The 20686-nt window shown below is 44.0% G+C and overlaps 1 protein-coding gene across 1 annotated transcript in view; it reads left to right on the top strand.

Moving 5' to 3' along the window:
* TMEM68 (transmembrane protein 68) overlaps window positions 1-15655 on the top strand; it is a 145159-nt gene extending 129504 nt beyond the window's left edge. The window contains exon 8 of the mRNA XM_069220192.1: window positions 13722-15655. Within this exon, the coding sequence (XP_069076293.1) occupies window positions 13722-13826 (105 nt within the window). The 3' untranslated portion in view covers window positions 13827-15655. The remainder of the gene's footprint in view (window positions 1-13721) is intronic.
* The last annotated feature ends 5031 nt before the right edge of the window (window positions 15656-20686 follow it).

The following is a 20686-nucleotide window of genomic DNA, read 5'->3' as shown; positions in this document are numbered from 1 at the left end:
TATGGAAATTGCTGCTAAAGTGTACAAAAGTGCAGAAGCCTTGCTGAACATTGAAGAATATTCTAGAATTGTCAGAAGCAAGTCTACCTTTGACAAAAACAGTTTGTTCCTTACTTATCAGCACAGGTAAAAGGGGATCAAGACATAGGGCTAACAATTATGCAAACATTTTATAATCTGTATTGAGTAGAGAAACTGGCCTATAATTCTTATAGTAAGTATGATCCTTACCTTCCTTTGGAATTAAACAAATCGAAACTTCTTGAAATGTTCCCCCTGTACAGCCAGAGCCCGTGAATAATCGAAAAAGCTGTAAAAGTTTAGTAAACAAAAAGTCAGAAAAATGTAGAAAAGATTCCACTGTCAATCCATCTGGACCAGGAGTTTTACCTTTTTTAGGAGACTGAAGGGCTTTAAATATTTCTGACACGGAAATATCAACTTCAAGTGGAGAAACATCAACTGGGGTCTTATTAGGGTGTGGAATTTTCTTTAAATAATCATCAGTCTGTATGGAGGTCGGACTGACTCGGGAGTATAAAGAGTCTGATAATTGACAAATTCAGCTAAGATATCGTCATCTTTAAAAAGGGACTCACCAGTATCTGTCATTATAGACTTCACGGTGTGGCGTTGCTTTCGTACTTTTTAAATAATTAGCCAGAATTTTCCTTGATCTATTTCGACCCCCATAATAGTGGGCGCTGCTACGTAGAAGAAAAGAGGACGCATTATCCATTGAGGTTTTATTAAATTGCAATTTTGCCTGATTAAGTTCTTGTAGATTAAAGTTGAAGAGGAAGAATAATATTGATGTTCTGTCAAGGAGACCAGATCCTCAGGGCTTGTGCATGTTCCCAACATGTCCACCTCTTGGCAGCTCCAAACTCCACGAGTTAAAGAATGGCCAAGTGGGGGAATGGGTATTGGGTTGGGAACAGCGGGGAAGGAGACCTGTGGAAGCAAGAGTTAAACAACACAATTGCAAGATTAATTACAATGACTTTCAATAAGCTTTGTTCCAAATAACACTTATACTGAAAACATGAATGGCCTAAAGCTTCACAATAACTAGGCCTCAGGAATCTAGGTACCTGGAAATCAAGAAAGGTTATGCAAAGTTTCATATGAACATTCCAGAATTAACATATCATATTTTGAACAATGAACGCTCTCCAAATAGTTCTTAGAATAATCACTGCGTTACAACAAAAATCAAAGAGCACCTGGTTTTCTCTGCATGAATGAACTGTACTAGAATCATGAATAACACTGCTACGTCACACTCCGATTAAGAGTTCCAAGACTCAAATGTTCAGGAATTATTATGTACCTTAATCAAACTGCACATCAAGATTTCAATGTCTAGAAATGATCGCGCACTCTGACGATCTGTATTTCAAAAGTTAAAACGCCAGGAATGAATCACGCACACTGTTGCCGATTCCAACATCTAGATTCAAATGCAATGAAACGATCGTGCGCACTGCCGATCTATACTTCAGGAGTTAAATGCCAGAAATGAGTTGCGCACACTGTTGCCAATTCAAACATCAAGAATCAAAGGTCACGAAATTATCGTGCACACTGCCGATCTGAATGTCAAGAATTAACTGCCAGGAATGAATCACGCACACTGTTGCCGATTCAAACTTCACGATGCAAATGCCATGAAATGATCGCACACACTGCCGATCTGAATGGCAAGAATTAAATGCCAGGAATGAATCGCGTACACTGTTGCCGATTCGAACATCACAATGCAATTGCCATGAAATGATCGCGCACACTGCCGACCTGAATGACAAGAATTAAATGCCAGGAATGACTTGCGCACACTGTTGCCGATTCAAACATCACGATGCAATTGCCATGAAATGATCTTGCACACTGTCGACCTGAATGCCAAGAGCCAAATGCCATGATAACATTCGCACACGCCGTTTTATGTTTAGGCCCAAAATTCGAATGTCACTGGAAACGGAGTCAGGCGCCTGACCTGACCTCCGCCTTACCGCCCTGCTTGAAGATTACCAAATAAATGAGGGCAGGCCTGGAAATGACTTGATAGGCCTCCTGGACAGGAGCTCAGGAAAATGCTGCTGCTCTGCACTGGGACCTCTGAATAGTGAGCACGTGGAGCTGGGCTGGCTCCCTTATATAGAGCCCAGCCCCTGTCCTGATGTTGACATGTTCTAAACGCTTAATTTTGAGAAGTAGAGTTTGATGCTGTGCATTAAAAGTTTTCTTTTTATTAGAGACAAAATTTTGTATATGACCACGAGCTGCAGCCTTAAACGAATCCCATTGCAATTATGGGGAAACATTAGGAACATCATTAAAATGGAAAAATTCCTCCGCAAAGGATGTGGAAAATTTTGAATCAAGCAACAATGAATTATTAAATTGCCACCTATAGGATTTGGGATGCACCAGAAGCAAATCAAAATCTGTGAAGACTGGAGCATGATCACAGATTACCATAGGTTCAATGGAGGAATTAATAAGATTTTGGGAAACTGATTTTGAAACAAAAATATGGTCAAGTCTAGATAAGGAGCCATGTGGTGGCGAATAAAACGAGAAATCCCTACTATCAGGATTACAAGTTCTCCATGAATCAATTAAATTACATTGTGAGAGAAATGCCTTAAATTGTTTATGCATTTTATGAGGAGAAAATGTAATTGCAGATTGCCTATCTATAAAAGGGTCAATAATTTGCTTGCAATCCCCTCCAAGAAGAAAAAAATCATCATTTATAATGAAAACATTGTTTAGTAACATTAGGCCAAAAAAGATAATCTGAGTGGTTAGGACCATAAATATTGCTAATGGTCATTGTAATCCCATTAATACTTAGCTTCACAAAGAGCCATCTACCATAGGAATCCCGGTCTTGCAAAATAACATTAACTGATCATTTTTTATGGCAGAATACAATAACACCATTCTTCTTTGTAGATGTAGGAGAAGTAAAAACATTGCCCACCCGACCTCTTTTAAGTTTCAGTGCTTCAGAATCCGTCAAATGTGTCTCTTGAGTAGTGAATCCTACTTCGTTTTTAATGGGATAACAGGAGTTAGCTTAGCCATTGGCTTGCAGACTCGTGCCCCCGTCACCTAGTGACTTTTAACCTACTTAGCTTGCTCTGTCTTAGCCCATTTAATTATTTATTTCTTCTAAGATGGTTGCCTTGTTTATAGTTAGGCCACTTTTTATGAGTTACATTATCAGTGTCGCCGCGCTAAGGCGTCAAGATCAAGCAACAAAGACAAACAGTAGTTGTTCATCCTTAGGGATTTTCCCTCTCTATACTTTTGAGAGGTTGTTTATATTAATTGCTGTCCCAAGCATGTCTGGTATCTATTTTTTGGGAACACACCTACATCAGGGGTCCTTGTAGATCTGTATAAATACATCACACTTTAGACAAATAATCAGAGGGATTCCGACCATAGGGCATCGCCACCATCGCTGATATCGATGCTGTATGTCGTCTTGACGCTGACCCAGTCTTCGTGTCCCTTGGAGTCTGAGATAGAGACCTCATTCCAAGGCAACGAGGGTTGGGGGCTCCTCTCATGGACATGGCATTGGCAGATTAGGTTTAACAAACCCAGCTCTCCTTTAGGTAGGAGGTTAGGCCTTTTACAATAGGGTATTAGGGCATATTACATCTCGTATGTCTTTTCTATGCATTGCAAGATGGGGGGGTCTTTGTACTAATGACTCTCGTCTTCACAATTCTGTTAATTGCATTATTCATTATCCTAATCATTGCAGCCCATGCAACTTATCGCAAATTGCAGTTATGTTGAATAAAAACTATTAAAACTTTACTGCATCTTTGTCATTGCCAGTGTTTGTATGAGACATGAAATATCTGTGAGAAAGGGGTAATCTCCGTTTAACCACGACACTCCCTAAGATGTCTTATTCTCGAGTCCATGCGTAAAGGCTGCCACAAATCACCTTTTACTATTGTGTTTCTGGTGAGGTGCTGCTAGTGAGCCGGTAAGGTTGGGACAACAGTTGCGACTTGTTGCAGGAAAGGCGTAGTCGCCTACAAGCAAAAGTACTGTCATCCTTTAACCAGCAGTCTTGCCCAGAGCAAGAGTCCAAACTACGACACTTGTAAAAGAACCAAGTCTGGATTATATTTAGTTAAATGGGATAAAATTCTCTGCCTTTTTATTGGGTTAATAAACCCTTTGCCATTCCAGGAAATAACTTAATTTTACGTCACATAACCATATATATACATGCAAGCTCTTGTACCGTAAATAACTGAAAATACATATAGGGGGTAGGAAAAACAGCGAAAGAAAAGAGTAAAGAGGAAACAGGAGAAAAGATAGAAAATATTCAAGAGAAAAAGAAGAGACAGTACATGTCAAAGACGACTGCAAAAACATACCTGAGATGAATGAACAATGGGACAGGGGTGGTGACAGCACAGACTGAAGATGGCACAGCAAGGAAACGGAACGAATCGACGGACAAATGATACGAGCAAAAATAATGATTTCTAAAACACCAGGAACCTGCGGAAAGAAAACAATATGTTAACAAAAAAGACCTATAGTCACACCAGTATAATATACTGTTATAGACTGTATATGAAGGACCATCAACTGTATTGCAATAGTAATGAAGAAGGACATAATAGATTAAGAAGACGTGTATAGTCAACGTGTAGAAGGGCCAGCCGTTTCCATAGGGTTTGTAGAACGTAGTCTTAGAAAATCGCGAAGAGCCGCAGGAGAGGTATACGAAGTGGTCTTATTTTGATATTGCACTTTGAACAAACACGGATGGAATAATCCAAAACGAGCTCCCAAGTCACAATGCTCTGGACGCAGGTCCAAAAATTCTTTCCTTCTGTTTGCAGTAGTTTTGGACACATCCTGTGAGATGAAGATTTTATTTCCTTGCCAAGAAATTGATTTTTGCAGCATTAAGCACTCTCAATAGATCAGTAAATTCAAGAAAGAAAATAATCACGCCTCTTGGTTTAGATATGGAGGAATGCGGACGACAATGTCAAATGCGGTGTGCCCTTTCGATGTTCAATACTGTAGAAGATGGTAGGTCCACTAACTTTGGAAAGCGTGAAGCAAAAAATGAGATTGGGTCACTCCCTTCAAAACCCTCCGGGAATCCATAAAGGCGAAGATTGTTGGGCCTGTTTCTATTTTTCAAATCCTCCGCAAGTGTCTTAAGAGTGGCCACTTCCTTCTCCAAGTTAGCAATTTTATTTGTTTCATCTTGCTCCAAAACATAAACTCTCACTTCCATTTGAGACCACTTAGCATTAAGGTTTTGCATCCGAGAATTAGTTTCTTCAATAAAGGGCACAGTGCATGTATTTCTTCAAGCACAAGCTCCAGAGAGATCGGTGAGGGAGATTTTACTGGTGAAGGTGAGTCTTGTTAGACCCTCTTATGAGTAGTTGAAGAAATATTCTGAGAGACTTTAGGTCAAGAAGAAGATGAGGAAGACATCTTTGACTTGGCAAAAGAAGACGCTGCAGCATAAGTATCCAATTATAAAAGCAGCGTAAGTTTTATCAGTGGAGGCGAACTGATGTGACAGAGATTTTATTTTCTTTAGTTTGTCTATAAAACATAATCCTTCAATGAGGAAATGAGTGGCCCAGGAACTCCAAATATATATTGATGAGGTTTTAAAACTAAATGACACATGGCTTGTGCAGAAAACTGGAAACAAATCCATCAAAGGTTAAAAAAACAAGCAAATAAGTACATCGTAGTGGTGAGTAATAGTTATTCAAAATGGCCGCATTTCATGAGGAGAAATGTAGAAACCTATTCAAAAGTCACAAAAAAAAGAAGCTAGACAGTATTTAAAACGTGAAAAATGCTCACCAACACATCCAGCAGGCAATTATATAAAGGGCACCATGAAAGATTAAAGAAAAACGGCTCCGGTGTCAGAAATGCGTCCAACGATGCGCGGAGCTCCGTTAGTTAGCGGCCATCTTGGCTGGTGGCTCTCGCGCTCCCCCAAAAAACAAGAGTTTTTAACCAGCAGCAACCTTCTGAACCTGTTCAAATCCAGCTTCCGAGCCTGGTATAGCACTGAAACAGCATTATTGTATATAACAAAATCCATCAAGTCAAGTTTAGATTTGGACCGAAATGTTGCTTTAATTTTTCTGGTTCTGTTAGCGGCAGTCGATACTGTTTCACATGTAATCTTGCTTCAAAGGCTGGAGACGGTTTAGGGTTTGGGGAATGGCTCTGAAATGGTATGGCTCTTTCCTAGAGCATCAAAAGTAAGCAATATGGCTGAAACTCTACTACTCACAGGAGAAATAATTAAAATGCAGGGTGCCACGAGGCTCATCATTGAGCCCCCCTCTTTTTAATATCTATACGGGGCACTTGGCATTTTTAAGTTGTTCGGCATCAAAATTGTTTTGTATGCGGACGATACGCAGCTGCTGCTGTCTTATGAGGGTGACTCAGTCACAGCTAAACAAATGTTTACATCATGTGTGGTAGTAGTGATGGATTGGCTCAGAACTAATTTCTTACAATGTAACCCAGATAAGACAGAAATACTGCTGTTTGGCCCTGACCCTCTTCTGGGCTGGGTAGGCGTTTGACCAAGCTGAGGTGTTTCGCCTCCCCCTCCATTGGAGGTAGCAAGGAACCTAGAAGTACTGTTTGATTCACGGCTCTCCTTCAAAGCCCAGATAGCAGCAGTAGTGAAATCCTGTTTTTGGATTCTAAGAATGCTAAAGGAATTCCTGGACTTCCTTCCATGGGATGCGCAGATAACAGTGTTTAGAGCGGTGGGCATTCCAGCTATCTCTGGAACCGGATGCAGAGGTTTGCAGAATACGGCAGTCTGCTTGCTGTTCAAAATGTTTAAACATTCCTCAATGTCCCACCTCCAGAAACAACTGCACTGGTTGCCAGTCTGTAAGACTGATGTTAAAAGCCTTTACTATCGCACATCAAGCTTTCTACAACACGATTCCCAAATACTTCACTGAGAGGATCATTGAATATTGTCTGGCAAGGGCCCTGAACTCTAAGAATGCTCGAATGATTGCTGTCCCCCATTTTAGAAGAAAATAATGGAGGGGGGGTCTTCTTTGTGGTACATGTTGTCAAGATTTGGAACCAGCTCCTGTTTCAGCTAAGAGCACTTGTGGATGAAGCAAACTTCCAAAAAGCCCTGAAAAACTACTTGTTTAATTTTGAAGTCCTGCTTCCTGCCTGGTCTTCTGGCGTAGCGCTGGGACACTCATTGAGTAGTTGTGCAATTTACAAATCATTCATTGATTCATACTATCTTAAATTCAGACAAGTTGAAACTGTTAAATTTGGAATCTTTTGCCTACAAATCGGTGTTGCCCTTTCATGAGAGTCCGTCCTTTCTTCTCTTCACCATATCCTTTGAGAGAAAAGGAGCATCTTCACCAGCTAAATACCAAGAGAGTCCAGAGATTTTAGATTGATTATATTTTTGGATTCTTCAGGCAGTCCTATTACAGAATGATTTGTTGTAAATTATCACCAGCGTGCAGGGGTTGCACCTATATATAGTTCCATGCCTTCACTTGTGGAGGGGAGCGAAATCACAGGTGAGGCAGAGTATTTACGAGAGAGAATATTACTGAAGGTAAGTAATTTGTTTCTTAATTCTTTTTCATCAGTGCATTGCATATCTAAAGCAATCCATTTTAGGGCTGAGCCTGCAAGTGCGTGCTGTAGCGCATGTGTCTCGCTTGTGAGACTCTTGTGTACAGTAAAGGGCTTGGAGCCGCCTGTCACTTACTTTTTGTTGGTTTGCCTGGCACTCTTCTTCACAGCCCTGAAATTCGTCATTGCAGTCCAAGCATCATTTCCGTTCCTTTATGTGGAGCAGGACCAAGCACTGATTGATTCAACTTAATCAGTGGCCGTCCGCTGCTCCTGACGTGATTGAGGTACTATTTTGTTCTTTTTAACTTTGTGTGCCCTGCAAACAGAAGGTTTATGACTGGCAAAAACATGCCCAGCAGGACAAACAAAATTGCACAATTTTATTTTTCAAAGCTAACTGTCTTTTATTTTGCAGAGTCATCTTTTATCTCTTTGCACTCATTCTCGTTGTATTTGCTCATGTGCGCTGTTCTCAAAAGATGATTATCTTGTTCTAAATATTGCAAAGCAACATTTTCTTAGTCTCATTTCTGAAATGTTTTAACATAATCATGCAGTACACCGCAATCCACGTCATTTGAATCCTCTCACTACAGTCCATCCCAATCCACCTCAGCCCAATTCACACCACCCCACTCCAATCCTCTCACCCCAATCCAATCCACTCTAACCCACCCCACTCTGATACTCCCAACCCACCCCAGTCTAATCTGCCTCACTCCAAAACAGTATACACCACTTCAAATCAATCAACCACACTCCAGTCCGAAACAATCTGCCCTACTCCAATCCAAAACAAACTGCCCCACTCCAAACTGCCCCAATCCAAAACAATATGCCCCACTCCAGTCTGCGGCACTCTAATCCAAAACAATCTGTCCCACTGCAGTTCAAAACAATCTGCCCCACTCCAATCCAAAACAATATACCCCATTCGAGTCCAAAACAATCTGCCCCACTCCAATCTGCCTCAATCCATAACAAGCTGCATTCTGCTGCTCTCCAGTCGAAAACAATCTGTCCCACTCCAATCCCAAACAATTTGCCCCACTCCAGTCACACAATTCTTTCTCACTTTAATCCAAAACAATCTGCCGCACTCATATCAGCCCCACTCCAATTAGAAACAATCTGCCCCAGTTCAATCCAAAACACCCCACTGCAACAATCTGCTCCTCTCCAATCTGCCCCCCTCCATTTCAATCTGCCACACTTTAATCCTAAACAACCTGCCCCTCTCCAATCCCAAACAACCCACTCAAATCCAAATCAGTTTGCCCCACTACAGTTCACCCCATTCCAGTCCACCTCACCGCAGTCCACCCCACTCCATCCCAATTCACCCCACCACAGTCAAACCCAATGCAATCCAGTCCACCTCACACCAATCCAACCCACACATATCCAATCCACCCCAGTCTAATCTACCCCACTCCAATCCAATACACCTCTCCTCACACCAGTACAATCCACCTCACCCCCAATCCAATCCACCTCACCCACAATCCACCAAACTCCAGTCTGATTCATCCTACTCCAATCCAACCCACCCCACTCCAGTCACATTCATTGCTACCCAATCCACCTCACTCCAATTCACCAACACCACCCCAATCCATCCCACTCCATTACAATCCACTTTAATCCACTACACATTATTCCACCCTATTTCACTCCAAACCTCCTTAATCCAGCCAACTCTAATCCAGTCCACCCTTCTCCATTAATCCACCCCACACCAATCCAATCCACCCACTCAACTCACCCCCACCCCTAACCAATCTACCCCAGTCCAATCCACTACATCCAATCCACCTCAGCACACCAATCCAATCAACCTCACCGCAATCCAATCCACCCCACCCCAATCCAACCCACCCTAGTCCAACCCACTCCATCCCAGTTTGCCCTCATCACTCCACCTACCCCATTTCAATCCAATCCACTACAGTCTACTCCAGTCTACCCACTCTACCCCAAACCACCCCACCCAAGTTCAGTTCATGACACTCCAATACATCCAGCCTACCCCAGTCCAATCCACCCCAGTCCAATAAACCCCACCTCACTCTAATCCAATCCATCTCACTGCAGATCACCCCACTCCAATCCAATCCAACCCACCCCATTTCAGTCCACCCCACCCCACTCCAATCCAATACATCCTACTCCATCCCAACCCAGTCAAATCCACCACACTATCCCAGTCCAATCCTCCCCATCCTAGTTCTGTCCACCCCAGTCCAATCCATCCAGCCCACCAATTCCAGTCCAAATCACCTTCCCAAACAGGTATTATCCTCCCCACTCAAATCCACCACAGTCAGTCCATCACACCCAATTTCAGTCCACCCCACTCCATTCTACCCCACTCTACCCCAATCAAACCCTCCCCACTACCTCAATCTACTCCTACCCACTCTACCCTATTCTACCCAACTCCAAGCTAAGATGCTCTCTACCACTGAACTCTATTCTCCACTACTCAGCTCTGACACACTACTCCACCTTACTCCACTCTACGACACTGCATTCCCCCTTCTCCACTCTACGATACTGCAACAGACCCACTCTACGCCCCATTCCACTCTGACATTCAACATTACTAACTTTTAGCCATGCTGAACAGGAGCCACACTGGTGTACAACATGGCAAAACACATTACCAAAGCCAATAGCTCTTGTATAGACGAGGCCTATTGGCTTGGCCACTGCTTGTTTTAGGTTGAAGCCTACAAGACAGCACAGCTGTCTGGTTACGAAAAGACTTCTTGTGGACATTCTGAAAGCTTCCCTGGCAATGCATTCCGTCCATTGCTTGCCATTGGCTTTGTGATTTGTAACGAACATTTTCCTGCTTTCTGTTTGCTGGCTTTTTTTGTGTTAGGCTGTCCAGCATGTAGGAAAGCTTATTCACAATTGCTCCTAGAGTCTTAACTTTCTGTAAACAGGCCTTTACATTTTGTTCTCATCTTGTTACTTTTTGCTGTGCACATTCAAAGACAGGGATAAAATGTCAGGCTATGTTTTCTGAAGGAGCTTGATGTTTATTTTTCTTTCTTTGACTTCAAAGTGAGAGGATTTATTTGACAATATCATTGGGTACTGGGAAAGAAAATATTTTATTCTAGCACACAACAAAATTTAAATGTCTGTAAATGTACTTTGCAAATATATCGGAATTGAAAAAACAAAAATGAAGCCCATTTTTTGTAATCCAGAAGTGTGATGAAAAGAAATACTTTATTACGATCAGAACAATTCAATACACTAGGCAATGCTATTTCCACACTTTGTGTGTGTGCTGTATAGTTTGATGCAGTAAAACTGTATGTGCCAATATTATGGTCATTTCAATTGAAATCTTTTTGTGTTTTTGCACTACCACAGCATGCATATCCCACTCTACACCACTCCACTTGGTGACACTCCACGCTGCTCCACGACAATCTACTCCACTCTGCAACACTAAACTGTACTCTACGACACTCCACTCCATGACACCCTATGCCACTCTGCAGCACTGTACTCCACAGCACTCTACTCCACTCCACTCTACAACTCAATACTTCACTTCACTATAGGCCACTCTACGACACTCCTTTACGATGCTCTACAGCTTGACTCTCCACTCCACCACACTCTACTCTACTTTAGGCTACTCTGCTCCACGATATGACACTCCGCTCTATGTAATTTTAGTGCACTCTACCCCACTCCACTCTACCCCACAGCACTTCACAGCCCTCCACTCTGCAACACATTACTCCACTCTTTGCCCCTCAACTCTACGCTCCTCTACTCTGACACCCTACTTTCCTCCACTCTGCCACTCCACTGTAAGACTCTACTTCACAACACCCTAAACCCCTCTGTGCCACCCCACTCTGCTCCACCCAAATCTACTCCACTCTGTGCCACTACTCCACTGTGCCTCTCTTCTCCACTCTGTGCCACTCCACTCTGTCACTCCACTGTATGCAGCTCTTCACCAGTCTACTCCACTCTTCACCGCTCTGCTCTACTCTGCTCTGCTCCACTCAGCCCCACTCTGCACGTCTCTGCTCTTTGCCTATGCCTCTCTGCTTCAGTCTGCTGTACTCTACTCCCACTCTACTTCACTCTGTGCTATTCTGCTCCACTCTTGCTGCTCTATGCTTCACTACTCTACTCTTGCCCCGCTGCTCCCACTCTGCTCCACTCTCTTTGCCACTCTGCTCCACTCTCTTTGCCACTCTGCTCCACTCTCTTTGCCACTCTGCTCCACTCTCTTTGCCACTCTGCTCCACTCTCTTTGCCACTCTGCGCCACTCTCTTTGCCACTCTGCTCTGCTCCACACTTTGCCACTCTGCTCCACACTTTGCCACTCTGCTCCACTCTGATCCACTCGGACACTTTGTGCCTCTTTGCTCCACTCTGTCACTTTGTGCCTCTTTGCTCCACTCTGTCACTCTGTGCCTCTTTGCTCCACTCTGTCACTCTGTGCCTCTTTGCTCCACTCTGTGCCTCTTTGCTCCACTCTGTCACTCTGTGCCTCTTTGCTCCACTCTGTCACTCTGCGTCTCTATCTCCACTCTGTCACTCTGTGCCTCTTTGCTCCACTCTCTGCCGTTCTGCTCCACTCTCTGCCGTTCTGCTCCACTCTCTGCCACTCTGCTCCACTCTCTGCCGTTCTGCTCCACTTTTTGCCATTCTACTCCACTTTTTGCCATTCTACTCCACTCTTTGCCATTCTACTCCACTCTTTGGCACTGTACCTCACTCTGTGCCATTTCACTACCCTCTTGCCACTCAACTCCACTCTATTCTTTGCCACTCTCCTCCGCGCCACTCTACTCCGCTCTGTGCCACTCTGCTGCACTCTTTGCCACTTTGCTCCACTTTTCTGTTTGCCCCCCTGCTCCACTCTTTGCCCCCCTGCTCCACTCTTTGCCCCCCTGCTCCACTCTTTGCCCCCCTGCTCCACTCTTTGCCCCCCTGCTCCACTCTTTGCCCCCCTGCTCCACTCTTTGCCCCCCTGCTCCACTCTTTGCCTCTTTGCTCCACCCTTTGCCACTCGTTGCCTCTTTGCTCCACTCGTTGCCACTCGTTGCCTCTTTGCTCCACTCGTTGCCACTCGTTGCCTCTTTGCTCCACTCGTTGCCTCTTTGCTCCACTCGTTGCCTCTTTGCTCCACTCGTTGCCTCTTTGCTCCCACTCGTTGCCTCTTTGCTCCCACTCGTTGCCTCTTTGCTCCCACTCGTTGCCTCTTTGCTCCCACTCGTTGCCTCTCGTTGCCTCTTTGCTCCCACTCGTTGCCTCTTTGCTCCCACTCGTTGCCTCTTTGCTCCCACTCGTTGCCTCTTTGCTCCCACTCGTTGCCTCTTTGCTCCCACTCGTTGCCTCTTTGCTCCCACTCGTTGCCTCTTTGCTCCCACTCGTTGCCTCTTGGCTCCACTCGTTGCCTCTTGGCTCCACCCTTTGCCTCTTGGCTCCAGTCTGTCACTCTTTGCCAGTCTGCCACTCTTTGCCAGTCTGCCACTCTTTGCCAGTCTGCCACTCTTTGCCAGTCTGCCACTCTGCCCCACATGCTGCCATTCTAATCCGCTCTCGGCCACTCTGCTCCACTCGTTGGCGCTCTGCTCCACTCTGCCCGGCTCTTTGCCACTGCTTCTACTCTTCATCACTATATTCCACTCTCTGCCACTCTATCACTGGCAACTCTCCTCCAATGTGCTCTTTGCCATTCTAATCTTCTCCTCTCCATTCTAAGTCACTCTACTCCACTAACCTTTAGCCATGGTGAACAGCAGCCATGCCAGTGTACAACATGGCTAAAACACATTGGCAAAGCCGATAGCTGTAGCATAGGTGAGACCGATTGGATTTGATAATGCTTATTTCATTTGTCTGGCACTGCAGCAGACATTGTTTTATTTTGCTTTTGTCAGTGCTTCAGTGCAAACCTCGAATATGTTGGCTATGCCAGTCCCTGTTATTCATTGCTCCAGATAGGTGTGCAAGCATTCATCTTACATGGGCCATGTTTTTCTTTCAGGCAAAGTGTGCAATCGAGTCTTTAATTGAGAGGCACCAAAGAATTCCTGGTAACATCCTTCGCGCGCTTTTGGAGCGGTTCCATCGGCGGGAAAAGGAAGATTAAGAGCCTGTTTCTCAACCCAGAGCTCCACATTTCGGCTAGTCTACTGCAAACGGCGTAGAGTCTGTGATTTCTGAAAACCTACAGAGGTGTTGTGAGATTGTGAGCGGCAGTTCCCTCAGGTGGTGTATATCACTGTCTGCACGCCAGACCCAGGCCTACTGTCTGCAAGCTACACTCAGAACAGTATTTTCAGTAACCAGTGTCGGTTTGCGAAGTTGCTGCGCAGGTGTGTTTTTGTATGCCTCAGAGAGCGCAACCGACTTCCCAACACGGAATTCTGTATTTTACAGAACATTGTGTAGGTTTTTTTTGCCAGAATAAATATGAATTAGTATCGTATATCTCTTATTACATGAATGTTCTGGTCTTCTTGAATGCCCTTCTGACAAGAGGGAGGAGGGTTGTATCAGGACTATGCATTCACAACGGGTGCTCAGCAGCATCCCTTTGTTCAGAAAGGTCATAGTGTAATTTGATGTGTAGGGACAAGTAGGATTGTGAACCTTGGCAAGAGAACCTGTTTTCAGTTTTCAAAAAATGCAACTTGCTCACTGTTGTGTAATATTGCATGCTCGATCTTTGGGACTTGTTCAGAAACGCCAGTTCTTTTGGAAACAATCTGTTTTTCACATTGCTTTGGGCATAGTTCCCTCTGTTTTTTGTTCCTCCTATTTTGTAAAACATGGAACAGGTTTCTTTAAAGAAACACTGCATCAGGTGAAAGTACATTGAGTCCTTAAGCGCCAGATTGATTAACCGTTGGACATCTAGCCTGTATTAAACATCACGATTGAAAGACATTTTGCAAGTGCAGTACAATGGACTAAATTCGACAAATAAACCAATGAACACTGATTTTGTTAAGAAGAACCGTGTATTCACATGATTAAAAGTAGATTTCATACAATAACCGTCAAAGCAACAAAGACTGTTTCCAGTGACCTGGGAAGACTTGACAAAGTATTGAATTGACTTGACATTACATAATTGCTGTTCTGCTTCTCACCAGTTGCTGTAAATATTCTATGAAGCTTGAAGTAAAAGCTGCAAAATCACATACTTTGTAAATACAGTATCTAAAACTGCAATGTATTGTAGCGGTTACAGAGTAAATCTGCTCTGAAGACCAACCTCGTTTCCAGTTGGAGATAGTGAAAAAATATAACTTTGTGTTAAGTTCTGCATGAAACACAAGGCTTCACAATTGGACCCGTGTCCAAAATTAACTAAGTGATGTCTTCAAGATTTTGATCTGCACTATTGCGTTCCAAAAATTGAACAGACGAAGTGTAGGGGTCATGTTTTTCACAAGCATGCTGGTTAAAATCCAGGCACTATCGGAAGTAAGCCACTGGGCACCTGGGCGGGGGCAGCCTCCCAACACATGTTCTGAAACTGAGTTCTCAGTTATATGTTGTTAAGAAAGGATTCCCCAAGGCAGCTGGTGCACGCTTTATTGTGAGTGGCTAGGCCGGCGACATTGGAAGCTGCCAACCTTTTCACTTAACAAGTCAGCTGTGGCTAACAAGGTCACAGATATGTAAAGGCCTAAATATCCATGTTGAAAAACAACCCTAAGCTCAGGTTCGGATGTCTGTTTTTGGAAACTTCCCTGTAAAAACTTGTTCCACCAGGCTAAAGCATGGGCGTATGTCTAGGGCTCGAATTATTTATGTTTCTGCCTCCATTTGTGCCTCTAGCAGCTCGCATATTGAGTAACGTACGTACCTTGGTTACGTTTTGGTTTCAGTTTTGTTGAAAATCATATTTATAATGAATGTAATGTATGATGTTACAGGGAAATAAAGGATATTGCACCGATATTATAATTGTTTTCAGTTTTTAATGATTGTAGGTTAGCTGCCTCGTATGCAATTTGTCCTTCTGTGCACACAGTACTAACGATCGTTCAGTTGAGACAAAGCTAATGTGAATCCAGTCTACAAGAGCATTTTCAGAATGTCCCCCCCCCTCCCCCCGCTTACCCCCAGATTTTCATGGCTCACTAATGTGACTTTACCTGCAGATCTTACAGTGCTTAATTTGTGCTTATTGTTTCAGGTGCTGAGCACCGGCATTTATTTTTGAGGGCCGGGGCTTATTCTTCTGCCTCAAACATTTGCCGCAAGCAAAAGACACATACGGGAAAGACAGAGAAAGAGAAAAAGGAAAACGCCTCACAAAGGGAGAAAGCAGAAACTGCAAAAGTGGCTTTTTACGGATTGAAGAGGCCCCAGATGGCTTCAGGATACGCTGCCTCAGTATTCCGTGGTCGCACATTTAAATGCAGCAGCCGGGTGTTTAAAAGGAGGGCTTTGGGCACCGGCACGTTTTTATTTACAAATTAAGGACTGAGCTCTTTCGAAACCAAGTTTTGTTCGCAAAGCCCTTCCTCTGGGGAGATAATCAGTGCACAGTTGCCTCTTTGATAAGAGGAACATTTAAATAAGAAAATCAACCACCCTCTCGACTTGAATACCCAGCCCTCTTGGAAGACCTCTCCACTTAACATCAAATTGCCATTCGCATGATGTCTGTGCCACCATCGAATTATGTAGAACTGAATTTATAATGATGAGCACAGTGGAAATCCCTTCTGAAACCTTGCTGTAACTTCTGAGCCAATGGATATTACCCATCCTCATTTTATCTCCCAAATTTTAGGCTTAAACAGTTAATTTTTTTGGGATTAATGATCCCTCCTTTTCCCCTCCCCCTCGCCTAAATCATGCAAATATTATTTAAGCACAGTAACATAAGAAAATAAAACCTGAAGTCCCTACTACAGGGCATAGTTTGTTCATTCAGTCACTAGTTATTGTCTCTGGATGGAGCAAATGCGTTTCTAGCAGTGGTTCTAGTCAGAGGAGTTGTACATTCCGAGGCAAATCTTGTAACACCATGAATACATTTGATCAAATCCTCCTTATGGATTTGCATTTCATGCTCCTAGAGGCCATAATTTAATTTGGCTTCAAAGGTGCTAATCTCCTCGGTTAACCATCAGTGCTCCTTCGAAGTCCCTCTAGTTGACAGAGGAGATTGAGAATCTACCTATCATTGAGCAATACATTTCTAAATAGAGTGCAGCACTTAAACACCGATGGTCTTTAAAAGTGTTTTCCTTATGTAAGCGTTTTATTTATTTGCTAAATGACTTTCTATGTAAAGTGATATTTGTGCAATTTTAATCCATTTACAAAACATTTATCAGACTACACAGATATCAGTAGGAAAACTATTACCGCCGTAGTTGAGCATATTTAAACGCTTATTGTGAAAAGGTGGATTATTAGCTAGAGTGGATGGTACTACCCCACAAGTGATAATATTGCCATTCTTGTTAGGTCCATTAAAGGTTTCAGTAATTTAAACTGGAGCTTGGCCCCTGGAAGCTATGGAATAGAGCAGGCATGGTTAACTTAAGAAAATGTGAAGTACATTTAGAAGTAGCAAAGCAGTTTAAAAGTCAAGAGCACAACACAATAAAAGTCCATTTCTTTTGATAAAAAGAAGAATATTTTAAATGAACAAAAGGACACCAAAGCGACAAAAATCCAATAAGGGAAACATGAATTGTGGCTTTTCAAACTTTTGAATAAAAATGACACAAAAAATATTAAGCGCCAACCATGGTCATCTGATTGTGCTTGACCAGTACTTAGGTGCATGTTAAGACTAACCATAATGGAGCACGGGTCGGGTACAGAGACTAGGTTCTTCCCATTTGGAAGTTTTATCTTCCGACTAAGTCTCTGAAAAATCGTCAGCAAATAGCCTTTGGATAAAGTTCCAGTGAATCCGTGGATCTTGGCGAGAAAAGCTCAGAACAGGAGGAATTCACAATTCACACCAAAGGAAGGTCCCCCAGCATCCTCATACGTTTGGAGCTGCACCCGGTGAAGATTTCTACTTTCATATTAAGTGACTTTTTTAGACTTTGGATTCTCTAGCAGGGCAAGGCTAAAAACTGCAGCTGATACACAGACATGAAAACAGGCTTACAACTCAAAGTATGTTCCATAGTCGCAATAAAGATTGTCCAGTATTTGATCTTGCTTTTATTAAAAAAGGAGTACTTGTATAAGAACACAAAGTAAAACACAACATACACAAACAATACACACAGTCCCTGAGGTCAAGGCTCTAGTGTTCGATAGGCAGACCACTGAGAACCATGTCCCTCTCAATAAGGGCGCTTCCCCATTCAGTACAGGCAACACTTCAGGTTAAGCACCACTAATAGAGTCTCAAGAGTCCCACTCCAATTCTACCAAAGTCAAGTGTTTCAGTGCCTGAAGCACTACGTGGCAGAACAAGCTCCACCAGGGCTGCCTGCTCCTGCAGGGGTTGTGACACCGGAGTCCCCGGGACCGTTTCACTCTCAGACATCACTGAGGGCTGCAGAGGCTGCTGACTGTGAGAAGCTCTGCAGGCACAATGTCTGAGTGTCCTAGTTGCTTTAGCTGATAAAACAGTAAGTTCCTCTGTTCCTTCTTACAAATGGATAGAACGTTCACTCAGGTTCCAGTCCTCAGACAGGGCTTGAACATACAAAGATCATTACTCCTCTTGACTACATCTGAATCAGATAACATTTATTGTTGTTTATGGTGGCCCCTTCTGACATACGGGAATGCTGATTGTACTCAGCACGCAGGTGATGGCGTGATTAGCCAGGCAGTCATGCAATCTTCATGGCAGCCCCCTTTGGCATACGGGGTTGCGGACTTCACTCTGCACACGGGCCTCAGCCCGATCGGTGAAACCACTGCTAACTTCACAGCGGCCGCCTCTGGCATACAGGGTCATCAACTTGAATCTGCATATGGGCGACAACCCAGTCGGTGCCATTTCCTCACACCGTTCTTTGTGGATCCACTTGCCAGGATCTCCCATTGGACCTTGCTTCCTCCCAAGTGCTCTCCTCTTCCTCACTGGGCACTCTGGTCTCAGCAGGCAGGCATTGGTGTTTTTGGCCCCAGGGCCAGGTGGTCTTGGATTGCCCTGGGTGTTGTCTCCTCATGCCCAGGAAGACCGGCAGACCTTAGCCCCTAAACCTGTTCACAGGCAAAAGTCTTGCTGAGCTTCTCCTTGACATACAATCTGACTGGCTGCTTGACTTTTGACAGTTTTTGTGGCCCTCAGCTCCCCTTATTTTTCATTTCCAGACATCAGATGTAATTTAGGGTCTGGGTCTTTGAAGTTTGTGTTTGAGGTCTGCTTCCTTTTGAAGTGCCCACTCCTCTGTCCAGTCTTTCCTCCAGAAAGCAGCCTGTTACAGCAGGAGCAACACCAAATCTGATAGCCCCACAACGCACGTGTAAGAAATTGGATTACTAGCTGAGTGGTATGAAGCATACTTCAGCAGAAACCACAATTCCGGTCAGGAAGAAGTCACAAGCTAACACCAAATTAACCTGTGTTCAACCATCTGGTAGACTAGCACAGAGCAGTCAGGCTTAAATTGGAAGAAATGTGTAAAGTATTTGTGCAACACTTCAAACAGTATTACAGTGAAAAATCATATGACAATTTAGAGCAAAATGTAATAAACAATTTGATACCAAAACAACAAAACTCCAAATAGTAGAACCGGAGATATGCAATTTTGAAGATTTAGCTGCAAATAGTGGCAAAAAGCTCTAATCTCCACTCACAGGTATCTGGTTGTGTGAGACTGGGGAAAGTCACAAGTTCAGGCTGAGTGTGAAGGAACACTGGCCTGATACAGGGACAAGGTTAATCCCTTTGAAAGATTTACCTTCAAAGTCCAGCACAAAGAATTCTATTCACAGTAAAAGGGGTGGGGGGGGCAAGAGGGGAGTGTCGCAGATGGTAGTCTGTAGTGTGAAGAGCAGGCTGGGTGTCGCAGACGGTCGTTGCTGGACCACAAAGTTCCTGTCAGTGTCGTGGACGATCGTTGCTTGAGCTTTACATTTGCGGTCACAGCGAGCTGTCGATGTTGTAATACCAAGTGCAGATCTATCGCTACCGGATGTCGTTGGTGGCTGCTGTAGCACAAGTAGTCAGGTTCGCTGACACTTCTTATTGGTGGGCGGCGCGGCGCAGGTGGCAAGATCTTGGTACAAACAGGCCCATTCACAAAGAGCCCAAAAACGTCAGGGGAGCACAACTGAGGCTACACCAAAAGTCCAGGATCTGAGGGGCACTACTTGGAGGTCAGGAGCTCACTCCCGCAGATGCCAGCAGGACTCGGGCAGGTCCAGGCAGCTGGGCAGTTGCAAGGAGCCACTGGAACTGGTTATGTCCCTGTAGCTCAGGAAAAGGAAGTCAACTGACTGACCCTTGGACTCACTTCAGCCTGGGGTAAAGGGTGTAGTTCCAATCTTCCTTCCCAGCAAGCAGGGCAGCAGAGTGACAATCCTTGTAGCAGCAAAGCAGCTCTGCATTCCTCCTGCTGTAAAGTCTACTGGTCAAGAGCGTACTGAAGAGTTGGTGTCTGAGGTTCAATAGTTATACCTGGTGCCTTCTTTGAAGTAGGAGACACTTCTAGAGGATTCCTTTTGAAGTGCTCAAGGTTCCTGGGTCCCGGCCCTGGCTCCAGACTAACTACGGGGGGTATGCAGTCCTTTGAGTGAAGGCAGGACACAGCCCATTCAGTTGTAAGTAGGGCTGTGCCCAGCTCCACCCTCCCATCCTGTCAGTGATGGTCCATCTAGGCACATTAAGCTGTCTATTATTTGTGGATGTCTAAGAGGAATACACAAAGACCAGCTGCTCACTACATCTAGTCATGTGTCTGAGAGACAAGTTGCAGGCACTAAAAGCCTAAGGCAGAAAATGCCAACTTTCTAAAAGTGGCATTTTCAAAACTGTAATCCAAAATCTGACTTTAC

Source organism: Pleurodeles waltl, chromosome 2_2 (genome assembly GCF_031143425.1).
Source record: "Pleurodeles waltl isolate 20211129_DDA chromosome 2_2, aPleWal1.hap1.20221129, whole genome shotgun sequence".
Classification (NCBI taxonomy): domain Eukaryota; kingdom Metazoa; phylum Chordata; class Amphibia; order Caudata; family Salamandridae; genus Pleurodeles; species Pleurodeles waltl.
The sequence above is the reverse complement of the archived record's forward strand: the minus strand, read 5'-3'. Positions and strand labels throughout refer to the sequence as shown.